Source organism: Alligator mississippiensis, chromosome 1 (genome assembly GCF_030867095.1).
Source record: "Alligator mississippiensis isolate rAllMis1 chromosome 1, rAllMis1, whole genome shotgun sequence".
In the NCBI taxonomy this organism is placed as follows: Eukaryota; Metazoa; Chordata; order Crocodylia; family Alligatoridae; genus Alligator; species Alligator mississippiensis.
In genome coordinates, this window is record NC_081824.1 from 220585582 (window position 1) to 220598050 (window position 12469).

The 12469-nt window shown below is 40.8% G+C and overlaps 1 protein-coding gene across 5 annotated transcripts in view; it reads left to right on the forward strand.

Annotated features, from left to right (window-relative positions):
- SEL1L2 (SEL1L2 adaptor subunit of SYVN1 ubiquitin ligase) overlaps positions 1 to 12469 on the forward strand; it is a 108266-nt gene that overhangs the window by 31965 nt on the left and 63832 nt on the right. For 3 of the 5 annotated variants that reach the window (XM_019500792.2, XM_059720124.1, XM_059720127.1), the window contains exon 3: positions 10094 to 10148. The exons of the other annotated variants lie outside the window; for them this stretch is intronic. In XM_019500792.2, the coding sequence (XP_019356337.1) occupies positions 10094 to 10148 (55 nt within the window). The remainder of the gene's footprint in view (positions 1 to 10093; positions 10149 to 12469) is intronic. 5 annotated transcript variants of the gene reach the window in all.

A 12469-nucleotide genomic window follows, 5' to 3' on the forward strand; every position in this document is an offset into this window, starting at 1 on the left:
TTTTGGGCACCGCACTTCAAGAGAGATGTAGATAACCTGGAAAGGGTTCAGAGGAGGGCCACCCATCTGGTTAAAGACCTACAGGAAAAACCCTATGAGGACCGATTGAGGGACCTGAATCTCTTCAGCCTCCACAAGAGAAGGCTGAGAGGTGAACTTGTGGCTGTCTACAAACTCATCGGAGGGGACAGCAGGAAATAGGGCAGGGGCAGGCAATTATTTTCAGTGGAGGGCTGCTTACCCAGTTTTGGCAGTCTGTCGAGGGCCGCATGGATAGCCCCGCCCCTTGACAGGTGCCCCACCCCTCATCACCATATTGGGACCAATGTCCCAATGTCTTGGGACCAATGTCCCAGGGCCAGCATCAGTGAGGCCCAAAGTGGGGCACAGGCTGGCAGGGGTCTGTGGAGCCAGGCTGAGCTGCACCAGCAGGGAGGGGGGAGCTGGCCTGGCTCCATAGAGCCCCTGCCAGCTGGAACCTTGCGTTCCTGCTACCCTGCTCTGGTTCCTGCCGGCACTGGCCCCTGGACATCGGTGTGGGCCCTGTGCTCCCACTGGCTCCCCACCTGCTCACACCCAGTGCCCCCCAGCCCCGTGGTACAGGTGGGGGGCGGCGCAGAGCCCTGACCCCCTGCTCACCAGCGGGGAACAAGCTGGTGTTGAGTGTGGGAAAAAGTAGCCCCTTGCCTGTCCCATAGCTGGCGCTCCCCACTGCAGGCACTCGCAGCCCACGCGGGGCTGTCTGGAGCAGTCACAGGCAGCCCCAGGCAGGCTGTGAGCGGCTGCAGTATGGGGTGCTGGGCATGGGGCAGGGAGGGGCTGCTTTCCCCACCCCACTGTGCTCAGCACCACCTTGTAACTTGGCCCCACTGCCAGGCTGGCAGTGGGGAGGATTACAAGCTTCTGACCCCAGCACTCTTTCCTGCCCAGGGCAGGGGTTTGGACTCGATGATCTAATAGGTCCCTTCCGACCCTAAAATCTATTAAATCTATGAAAACAAATTTATCGATGAGTAATTGGAAGGGAATACTGAAATTCTCATACATTGTTCCAAAATAAAGATATACAAAACAAATTTGGAAAAATGACTACAGGTTTTTAATATTAGTTTCAACTATACAAATGAAGCCACCTAGAGCCTGATCTACAGTCCCCATTGACTTGAAGTAAGTGCCTGGCACTTCTGAAAGCCAAATTCCATGACAGTAAAATGCTCACTGAGATCAAAGGGAAGGACCCCATTGACTTCAGGCACTGGATCAGGCTCAAGCACTTATATTAGGGTATCAAAAATCTCCAGTAGTGTAGCTGAGAGGAGAACAACAGGGGCAGCAGTCCCTGGTGCTGCCTCTGGTGGGGGAGAAGGTGCAAAAAAAGCTGCAATAACAACTGACTATGCTCCAGCAATTGGCACAACAGAAGCTAGCATCAACAGCTGCCCCAGGTGCTGTACTGTGCATCAGCAGCTGCCCCAGGTACAGACCTGCCCTGCTATACCTCTGGAAGTACCCATACATTAAGGCAGGGATGCTCAACCCCCAGCCTACAGGCCAAATCCAGCCTGGGAAGCCATGGCATCCAGGCAACAGGGGTCAAGAAATTTGGCAGTGGGGAATTAATACTACCACTCTCCCCTGCTGCCAAATCCCCAAGCGCCACATAGAAGGATCAGGCAGGGATGGACCACACCTCCTTCCCACCTTCTGCAGCCAAATCAGGGCTGCACCATGCCCCCTTCCCTGCCACACATGGCTGGATTGGGACCAGGCCATACCCCATCTCCCTGCATGGCTGGATCGGGGCTAGGTCATGCACCCTTTCCCCCCTACCAGTGCAGCTGGATTGGGGCCAGGCTGCCCTGCCCCCATACAGCCAATCTGGCCCTGCCATGCCCACCCACCCTGTATACAGGATTGAGCCTACTAGCTAGTTCTAGCCTGCAGATGGACCAGGTACTGCCCATATGGTCCATGGAGCAAACAAATTGATCACCACTGCCTTAAGGCAATTTTTTTTAACACTGTGGTTCTGTTTTTTCAAGGAATTATGCAATTTTCAACATATTTACTTGCTAAATGTGTTCAGTTTTAGTATAAATCTGCAGCTGTGATATATGTAAAATGAGGCAATCAAAATATTGATCTAGATACAGGTAATTGGTTTTACCAATGCAGTTCTTGAAATATTAGAACATTTGCATTTACATCTAGTCGCTTTGCAATATCTTCACTTGAGATAAAAGGCTATTTCAAAGAGGCTTCATTATACACTTATGGAGTTTCTCTCTGTGACAATACCATACGTTTCCTTTTAACTCTAATCTTTTTCAGCTAAGGACTTGTCTCTATTTTAGACTGAATCATATTTTTGTTGCTGCTGCTGTCATTCTGCAAGTGAAGTAATAAACATTTCTTATTTGAACATCAACCTGAAAGCAGTGTTCATCTGTTAAATAATTCTTTAGCTATGGCTAATAATGCTTGTAATGCATTTGGTGAAGTAAAACTAACATTTTTGGACAGGTAAACATTATGGCAAGAGAAAAAAGATGTTCAGCTTAAAAGATTTTTACAATTTATGATACAGTATCTATGATTCTATATATAAACTTTTCATCCTAAAGTTTAAAGTAAATTTTATAGTGGGCTGCCAAACAGCTTCCCTTAACTTCCATTTTTGCAGAAATTTCTAAAACTTTTTCCTTATGATTTGATCATTTTCATGCTTAGTTGTTGCCTAAAAATACATTTACTTGGAGCATTTTAGCAACTTTTTTCCAGCCACTTTTTAGTTATAGGAGACTGGAAATTATACACATTCTAATCTTTGCTAGGGAATGGTAATAACATGTCTCCCTTGCATCCTGTGTAAATTTTGAAATCCATGAACCAGATCTTGGAATCCATGAACCAGTCAAATGAAACTACAACAATTTACAACACATGAAGATTTTCCCCTCAGGTCCTAGACTGTCAATAATATTTTGGGGACATATCAACTTACAATCTAGTCTAAGGTAATCATTTCCTTCTGCTGACCTCCAGATGTTGGGAAACCCCCATTCCTTTTGAGCTTCAGATAACACTTTTTCCTGTCAAAATTTGTATGATGTTAGCCCAGTGGTGCTCACCCTTTTTTCCCCATGGGCTGGATGGGCATCTGTGGGCTGGATCTGGCTGGTGAGCTCAGCCCGGCAGGGACTGGGAGGTTGGGTGCGGTGGGGCCTGATCCAGCTGCTAGGGCTAGGAAGCATGGCCTGGCCCCAATCCAGCCATGTGCAGGGAAGAAGGTGTGGACAGGGCCAATCTGCTTGTGTGCTGGGGGGGAAGTGTGGTCTTGCTCAATCCGGTTGCATAGGGCTTAGGAATTTGGTAGTGAGGGAGGAGGTGCAGTATTTAATAAATTAATTAATTAATTATCACTGTTCTTCTGCCACCAAATTTCTTTACCCATGAGGAGCTCTGTGAGCCAGATGATATGACTCTGTGGGCTGGATTTGGCCAGCAGACTGGGGTTGAGCATTACTGTCTTAGCCCATTGTTCCTTTAAGGATAGCTGTTCTCTTGCAGCAATATCCTTTTCTTCAAACATCAATAAAATTAGTCTCATGACATTTAAGTGGACCAATTTTTCCTGATGTGTTTCTTGTACAAAGAGGAACCAGCTATTTGGTTAAGTAGATAGGATTTGTTAGAACCAGTTCTCTCTACAACCTCTGCCTTTTCATGCTACTTTAGTTGCATAAAATGGGGTGGAAATAGCCCAAGGGAAGACTCCAAGAATACTGTGGTTCCTCAGTCAGTGTAGAGCTGACAGAACAGTTCTACATCAGTCCCCCAACACTAACTCATACAGCTGGTAAAATTCTTTTCAAACAGTAAGCAAGATCAGCCACAATTTCCTAGCAAATGTAAATATACTTTTATGTCTTGTTCTTCAGGTTAAATGTGCAGCTTAACATAATTTCATAAAATGTTCACCATTAAATTTACAAAATGTGCAACTGCTAAATTAAGCTTGTAGTAGACACCCTGTTTTGATTATTTTAACTATGTAACTTTAATGTTAATTACATTAACAGATTGTTGCAATACATTTTCACAATTTCTCCCACTCTAAAATAAGAATATTTGCACTTCATTTTAAAATATTTCCTGTAAAATATGGAATAGCAGAGCACATTTCAAATTTCCTTTTTCATTTGATGATGATATGTGAAATGTGCATGCAAGCACATGATAATTAACTGTGGCATTGCTAAGGAGATACAGTGCTTCTCCTGGTAAATTATTTGCCTACTTCCAAAGAATAAAAGTCATTGTTTCATTTTAGGACTGGCTTATTTTTTTAAATAAACTTGGTTTTACTGGACTTACATGGAATAACAAAAAGATGAACTAGTAATGTTTCATATTTAAAATGTGAAAAACCTTCTTGGGAAATAGAAAAGCTTCTACATTCAAAATTGCATATAAAATATAACCTGTAGATTAAAAATATCTACATCCGAACAAGATTATCAGGCTGAAGAGGATCCATAATTTAAATCTCATAATATCAAATACAGGTGGATAGAACTTAGTGAGTTTGATGGAAGTTTTTACAAAGAATTGCATTAAGTTAAAGATCATGGAGAAATCCAGTCACAAGTCCACCTAAAATTAGTTTGTCTCAAATGAACAGCTCTAGTGGTTTCTTCTTCCCTGTGAAAGAACAAAAAGAAATTAAAAGAACCCTGATAAATGAAAACCCTAAAGATGGAAACCCAAGTATATACCGTTCAAATTAAAATGGGATTCCTAAAACCAATTAGGCCCAGCCTACTCTAGAAAAGGTTGCTGGTTTAGAAGTGTCAGGATGTGATATTTTTATGACAGTTCTACTCTTGAAAGTATAGACATAATTATACTGGCATAAAATACTATTGCTGATGTAACTTACTTTGCTTGAAGAACTAGTTAAAATTATATTGACAAAAGTACTTTTTGCTGGTATAAACGCCACTATATTGGAAGAATTTGCTTCTATAATTATGAGCTAACTTTTTCTGCACATCTGGCCTAAAAAATTGTCTTTTATGCCCTTCCTTTTCCTTTGTATTATACCTGTTTGCTTCACCTACTATTAAGACAGTTTCATATTTTGCTATTTCAATAAAAAGTTCCATTAATTAATTTGAAGTATCTAGAGTAAATGGCTAGAGTACGAAGGCACTATTTTAACAAAACATTTAGCATACTATATATATATTTAACTTTTTGCCCCTTCCTGGTATTTGTGTCAGCAATCTGAATACCAAGCCATAAACTGACAATTTCTCCCTAATGTTGTCCACTACTGAAAATTCCCTCTCACATCTCTCTTTTCTGGCACCCTAAAGAACATATTCCAACCTATTTTTTGGTTGGAACTAATAAATTCCACCTGTTGCCATGACTCAGCTAAAGGTTTCCCTCAATTTATGCGATACATGTGTTCCCAGAAAACAGCACATAAATCGAATTCAGATAAAGGTAACCCGCTTTACAATGTAACAAATAGGGATAGGTTCCCATGGTGGTGGGGGAGGAAGGGAGGTAGTAAGGCACTCACCCCAGTCCCAGGAGCAGCCAACACCAGCTGCCTGTAGCAGCTGGGCTGCACTGTGCCCCAACCCACCAGGGCTCTGCCGGTCCCCACTCACCCCTTCCTGTGCTGGAGTGGCCCTGGGAGTGGCCGACACCAGCTGCTTGCAGCTGCTGGGCTGCATCGTGTCCTGGTGTAGGCAGCTGGTGTCAGGTGCTCCCGGGGCCGCTCCAGCACAGGCTGGGATGTGTGGGGACCAGCAGAGCCCCGGGGGGTTTGGGGCATGGTGCAGCCCACCTGCTACAGGGGCCGGGGTGAGTGCTATGTCCTGCGCTTCTGGGGCTCCACTTGTTCGCATTCACCCCAGCCTGTGCTGGAGCAGATCCAGCTGCCTGCACCAGAGCACGGTGTACCCCAGTGGCTACAGGCAGCTAGTGTCAACTGCTCCTGGGTCTGCTCCACATGGGAAGGGGTGAGTGAGGCCATGGCCCTTTCCCTTCCCACCACAGATGTAGCTACTGGGGGGGGGGGGGGGCATCTATGCAAATCGCATATGAGCGAATTTACCGTGCATGAATTATGTGTCTAAGTATGTTCATCGCATAGGAGCAAATTCGCATATAAAGAACCTGCATAAATCAAGGGAAACCTGTATAATTGCATTGCAGTATTATGCTTGGAAACCCAGTATCAGATGTGACTACAGGTAAATGGGAGAGACCTGCATTCTTCTGAGAATCATGTTCAGTTACAGTTGATACTCTGAGAACGTTTGTAAATTTGTGCTCGTTATCAATTTTTGTTTTCAAATATTGCCCCAGAGTAGAAAACAATGGAAACAAAATTTTTAGAGCAAAGCACACCCTAAGGCTGCAAATAGATGTTGCTGTTGCACCACCATAAAAAAAGTTTATAGTGGCACAAAACCTGAGCAAACAAACCTCCATGCAAGTTTGTCATGCCACAAATCCCCAAAATTATGAGCATGACCATTTGTGGTAACAGTTTGTACTGTGTTTTCACAGCAGATGTCCATTTGCTTTTGGCAGGAGAAATTGCCAGTGCTCTCCAGCCCCACCCCAGGCAGGCACTCCTGGGGATTCAGGCACCCAGTCCTGTGCAATAATGGCCCTGGGCAGCTGGTCCTGACCTGCAACACATGTTTACAGGCATGGAGCAAGGAACCTCCTAGACTTTGCCATTCTGTGCTTGTGAGGGAATTCCCAGGGCACATGCCTGTAGGCCAGGAACCATGCTTCCCCATGCTGTGCTTGCAGATACGTGCCCTGGGGTTGGGGTCAAGCACCCAGGTCTGTCGGCCCACAGGATCAGGCCCCTGAAGCCCCAGGAGTGGCAAGGGTCCCAGTAATGTTTGTCTCCTCCCATCTGTCGGATCAGCTGTGCTGGGACACATTCAAATTCTGAGGGGAGGGGAGTGGAGAGAAAATTCTGGGATGCATTTTCAGAATTACAAGATAAAGTAAAACCCTAATAATATCACACGCAAGGGACCAAAAAAAAGTCCTGTGATACTAAGCACGGTTGACAATAACAGAGTGCCATACCAGACAATGAAGAAGTAGTCTAAAAGTTCATGGCAAGCAATTAACACCACTGTATTTGTTTGGAATTCCTCCCCCCCCGGGTATCTACAAAAATATGCTAACTTGTATTCTGATCACTTATAAACAACTTTGCTGTTGTATAAGTTTTCATGTATGTCTTTAACAGGGCAAATTACAGATTCATAGATTCATAGATGCTAGGGTCGGAAGGGACCTCAATAGATCATAGAGTCCCACCCCCTGCATAGGCAGGAAAGAGTGCTGGGTCTAGATTACCATGTCAATAATTGTTTGCTAACTGATACAGTCTTATTTGTGGCATTAAGTGGTCAATTTACCTAAGAGATCAATTATGTTGTTGACATTAAGTGGTTTATAACAATGTCCAGACCAGCGGCGCGTCTACCAGGATCTGCACCGAGAGTAGCAGCAGCAGCAAGGGTGGTGACAGGGGACTGACTAGATCTGCCTTTTGTACACCCCATCTAAGTGGCTGTTTGGTGACTGGTGCCCCCCGTCTCCCACCTCTGGTTACATTACTGGTCCAGACTGACATTATTATGAATCAAAGTCAGCCACTGATGACATAAGTTGTAAGAATGAGCAGCACATGGTATACAGAGAAATGATATTATCTAGCTTTGATTATAAGTCATTCTGCTTTATAGAAAAAATATTTGGAGGGTAAGATTTATCCTTCAAAAGTAAAGAGCTCAAAGAATCCCCCAACAAAAGAGTAAAGAAAAAAAGAGTTATTAAGAATAAAGTTAATAGTCATGAACACACAAATAGAATAAGGGATGAATAAGATACTTTCCAAAAATCATCAGTCTTAGCACTTCAACAGCCAGCTCAAACAAGAGATCTCTCTAAATAAACAGAACTTTAGAAATCAATAGATTTTGGGTTCCTTCACTTCAGAAACAGGGGCCACAGGACAAAAATTAAAGCAAACATCCTTCCTACAAACCAAATCCATGCAACACTAGAACAAAGCATATGTAGCTACACTTACCGTGGGAAGCAGCAGTGGATGTTTTGCCATATGTTGAAGGAGCCTTCAGCTTTAGGCCAGTCAGCTCATAGAAATGTGATATGCAATCAGCCAAACATCTATGCATAATTCTTTTAGTGGTCCCATTGCTCATTGCACTATCAGATGAAGAAAAAATTGGTGGACTTACTAAAGGTTTTAGTGTACTTTAAGCAGAATCTTTCAGTCCCTTTAAAATTACATATATGGATAAGAGTCTCAGCAAAATGCGTAGGTACATATATAAATAAATGCTGAAAGGCTGAAAGAATCTCAAATTGTGCTAATGTATCCTTGGAAAGCTTTGCATAAGTAGACCAGTTGTTAAAGCTTGAATCTTGCTGATTTTAAACTGAATTTATTGCCATTCAGAATAAATTTCCAAATAAGAAAGGAACTCACAGGTATTAAGTGGTTAAAAAAAAAAGAGTTTTCATTAGCTTATATCAGAGACACTTCCCAATACTGACAAAAAGGCTTAATCTGGTTTCAAGTATTAATTTAGCATAAAACTGTTATTTATTTATAATAGGTTATTATGTTACTATGGTCAGCATTTCCTCATTGATTATTTATTTTAAAGTATGGTAGATGCTTCAAACAAACAGGTCCTTGCTCAAACAAGCATCTGTTATATCAAGCCCTTGGGTGAAATAGCAGCAGGGACCTCTTCATCTGAAAACATGAGTCTCTACTGCTTGAGCTGAACAGCCTCTATTTCTTGAGCTAAACAACCTAGCTGTGTGCAAGCTAAGGTCATAGCTGTAGCTGGTTCTTGAGCCTCTGCCTATAATCCAGACACTACCAGGGGTAGACGGTGCCACATGGACTGATCTGGGGTTACACAAACTTTTTAAATAGATGCAAAAATGATAATGTTTCACTAACTAAGGATAAATCCTGTATGTCTAAATTGTGACTTGTACATTTGCATCATTTTGCTAGGGTGACAATTTTCAATTTCTCTCATTTAAAACATTATATTAGAGACCTTAATTAATATTTTAATACCTATTGAAAGACCTTAATATACTTGTGGGGGTTAGGAGTAGGGCATATCATTTAATAGGACAACAATTTTGACCTCAATCCTTCAAAGTGTATATATATATTTCACTTCAGTGAGGCTACCCTTAGTGTGTAAAATTAAACACATGTATAGAGTTTAGATCACAAAGATTTTAAAGTCAGAAACAGCTCTAGAAAAAAACGAAGCCCAAAGTTAATGATGACAAGAACAGCACAAATACTGTTTCTGTTTGTACAATTTTTGTGCTGAGGGTTTAATACCTATGAGGAAATAAACATTGGATTTTGTGTGTTAAAGATTTTTTAAGTATTTTTTACCAACAGTTAATGTTGCTAACATCTAATGATTATAAAAACAGAACCCTCAAAAAACTTATTGAAATGTCATCTGAAAAGTGCTGGGGAAAAACAATAACTCCTATTTACTTTGAAATATTCAATCAATACGGTGAGAATACATCTCCTTGAGGATCACTCAATTTACTGTTAAAAATGGTATCACGATTTTTCTTAAATCAGAAAAGCAACATTACACAGTACTTGTAATCTAAACTGATTCAACCCACACAATAGGTATATGTATGTCATTTCAGTAGATGAGATGAATTCCTCTAATGTTTTATTTATAGGATTTGAGCTTCAATACATTCAACACAAATCATTTAGCAGTTTATATATAAGCATAACAAGACTATGTGTAATATATATACACTACAGTATATATATATATATATATATATATATATAAAACAGCAAAAGTGGGAGAAGTATTGCAACAAAATACATGAATTATTTCATAATGCAAATGTACAAGATATACACCAGAATAAAAGGAAAGCTTGCATAGATACTTAGCAATAAAAATTCAGAAGCCAGCTTTGAAATGTCTTGTTTTTCCAGGAAGCACTGAATGAAAGTCAGAGATTATCAGTTAAAGATACATTTTCTTCACAAGGTAATAACTTTCATTGTAGGTGAATGTCTTTTGCAAACTCACTAGTCTTATGTAGAACATTCTTATAGTTTAAACTACCATTTAATGGAACTATAAAAGCTTTCTAGAAGGTAAGCATTTATTGGTAATTATTTTAAGTTTAAAAAGTTTTAAATGTTTCTGATTTCTTATGTGTTACGCTATATCTATGCCACTTCTAGTTAACTGAATACTAACAAGTAATTTATCAATTATTTGACAGAATGACAATGAAATAGCCTTTTCCACCTTCAATGTCTATCAAAATGCGACAATACAGTATACAGAAATGGCACTCAGAATGTAAACAAAACAACTACAGTTTCTTTCTGCAAAGGAAGGGGGCTGTCTACATATGAAAGACCCTTCTCTGTAGGGAGGTCTCTTGGGGCAGGATCCATTCCATTATGATTATCATAAGAAAACCCCCTGAGTAAAATCTTGACACTGTTCAGGCCAGTAGGAGCATGTCACTAATGTCAGTGGGGTTGAATATTCATCCCCAAATAATATCTATTCTGTAATTCAATAAAATATTAAAACACATACTAAATTTAGCACAGGCTAAAGTCTATCTCAATACAGTAAAGTGAAAAACTTTTAAGTAGGTGTTTTGCTGAATAGTGGCTAGAACATCATAGGTAACAACATTTGGGCAAAATTGCATATTTAGAAGAAAAATATTTTCAAATATATTCTTGAAGAGTACAGAAAGAACAAGGCCAGTCTTAGACAACCAGTGTGTGTACAAGTGATTTAAAACAAATACTTCATGGAATAAACAGTGATAGGAGCTTACCTTATAAAAGCAAATGATCTGCTTTTAATCTTAGCAATTAGGAAGAACTTTTTCTGTTACGCTAAATAGTGATTTCCAATATATATGATTAGTTATTCCAAAAAAAAAAAAAAAAAGGATACTACATAAGAACATGAGAACTGCTATGCTGGGTCAGACCAAGAGTCTGTCTAGCCAAGCATCCCGTCTCTGACAGTGGCAAGTAGAACATGAGTAACAGGGCATGTGCAGTGACGTTCTCTACCATCCCATCCCAGTTACTAGCGCTAGGCTTTCAGGAATGTTTGAAGTCAGAAGACACATTCCTCACTGTTGTGTTGAATAGCCCCTTACAAATCAATCATGAATTCATTCCCTTCAAAGAACATCTTTCTATTTAAAAAAAAAAACAAAAAAACATAACATATCCCATTCTAGAAAGAAGAAACAGCTAATTTCAAATTGATTCTGGAAAATCCTAACTCAAGCATATTGATTTCTTAATTCTTATATATCTTATTGTATGAACAGGTGTTTGTTTCCAGCAGCAGACTAAGTCGGAGATAAGTTTTTGTGAGCAAGAGCTCACTTCATCAGATGCTATGAAAGAACACGCAGAGAGCAGACTACTGCTCATAGTCACTTGCCAAAGAAGTATACCAAAGTCCATATAAAAAAAGGACTTATTTATTTGTTTGAGATTAAAATAAGATTTTCTTTGAAAGTATTTGAGGAGTTCACTGAAGACTCATGTAGCTTTAATACATACCAGTTGGTTGGATGTTTTTTGTAAATAATTTGTTTTTAAATAATCCATCATATATTCAGAAGCAATTTGCTAATATGGCTATGCACTGTAGAGATAGTATTTTTCCTTGGCATCATAATTTGCATTTGATTGTATAGCTTTATTATGTTGTTCAGAGGATTATCTTAATTCATTTTTAATACAGTAGGATTATGCACATTAATCAAACTTAGCTATTTTAAAAAATAATTCATCTTTAATATTTTTGTTTAAGGAGCAACTGAGTTTCTCTTATAAAACTGATTTTGCCCCAGACATTAAACTAGTAGTTCATATGTGGGACCAATCAGTATATAATCTTTTCCGGAAAATTTTAAGTCAAGCTGATAATAGGTTCAAGCATGATACTACCCTAAAATTAGCTGTTAGCCACAGTCCAAGTTGGCAGCTGACCCTGGGAGATCCCAGGGTAAAAAAAACCCATGGCAAACAAAAAGCTGGGTGGTGCACATGGTAGTGATGCACACCACCCACAACTGGAGCCTGGCCAGCCAGATCCACACTCCTGCTGCTGGCCAGGCTCCCTGCTGCAGGAGCACTGCGGCTGCAGCTCCCCCAGAGCCCCAGGTAAGGCTGCTGAGGTCAGCACAGTTGCTGGCCCCAGCCTCCACTACTCCACTCAGGGTTATCTGCCACATGCCAGAGCACACATGGCACAGGCGTTCCCCATGGCACAAGTTGTGCCACTGCTACTTGTCCCTGGAGAAATGCACATTC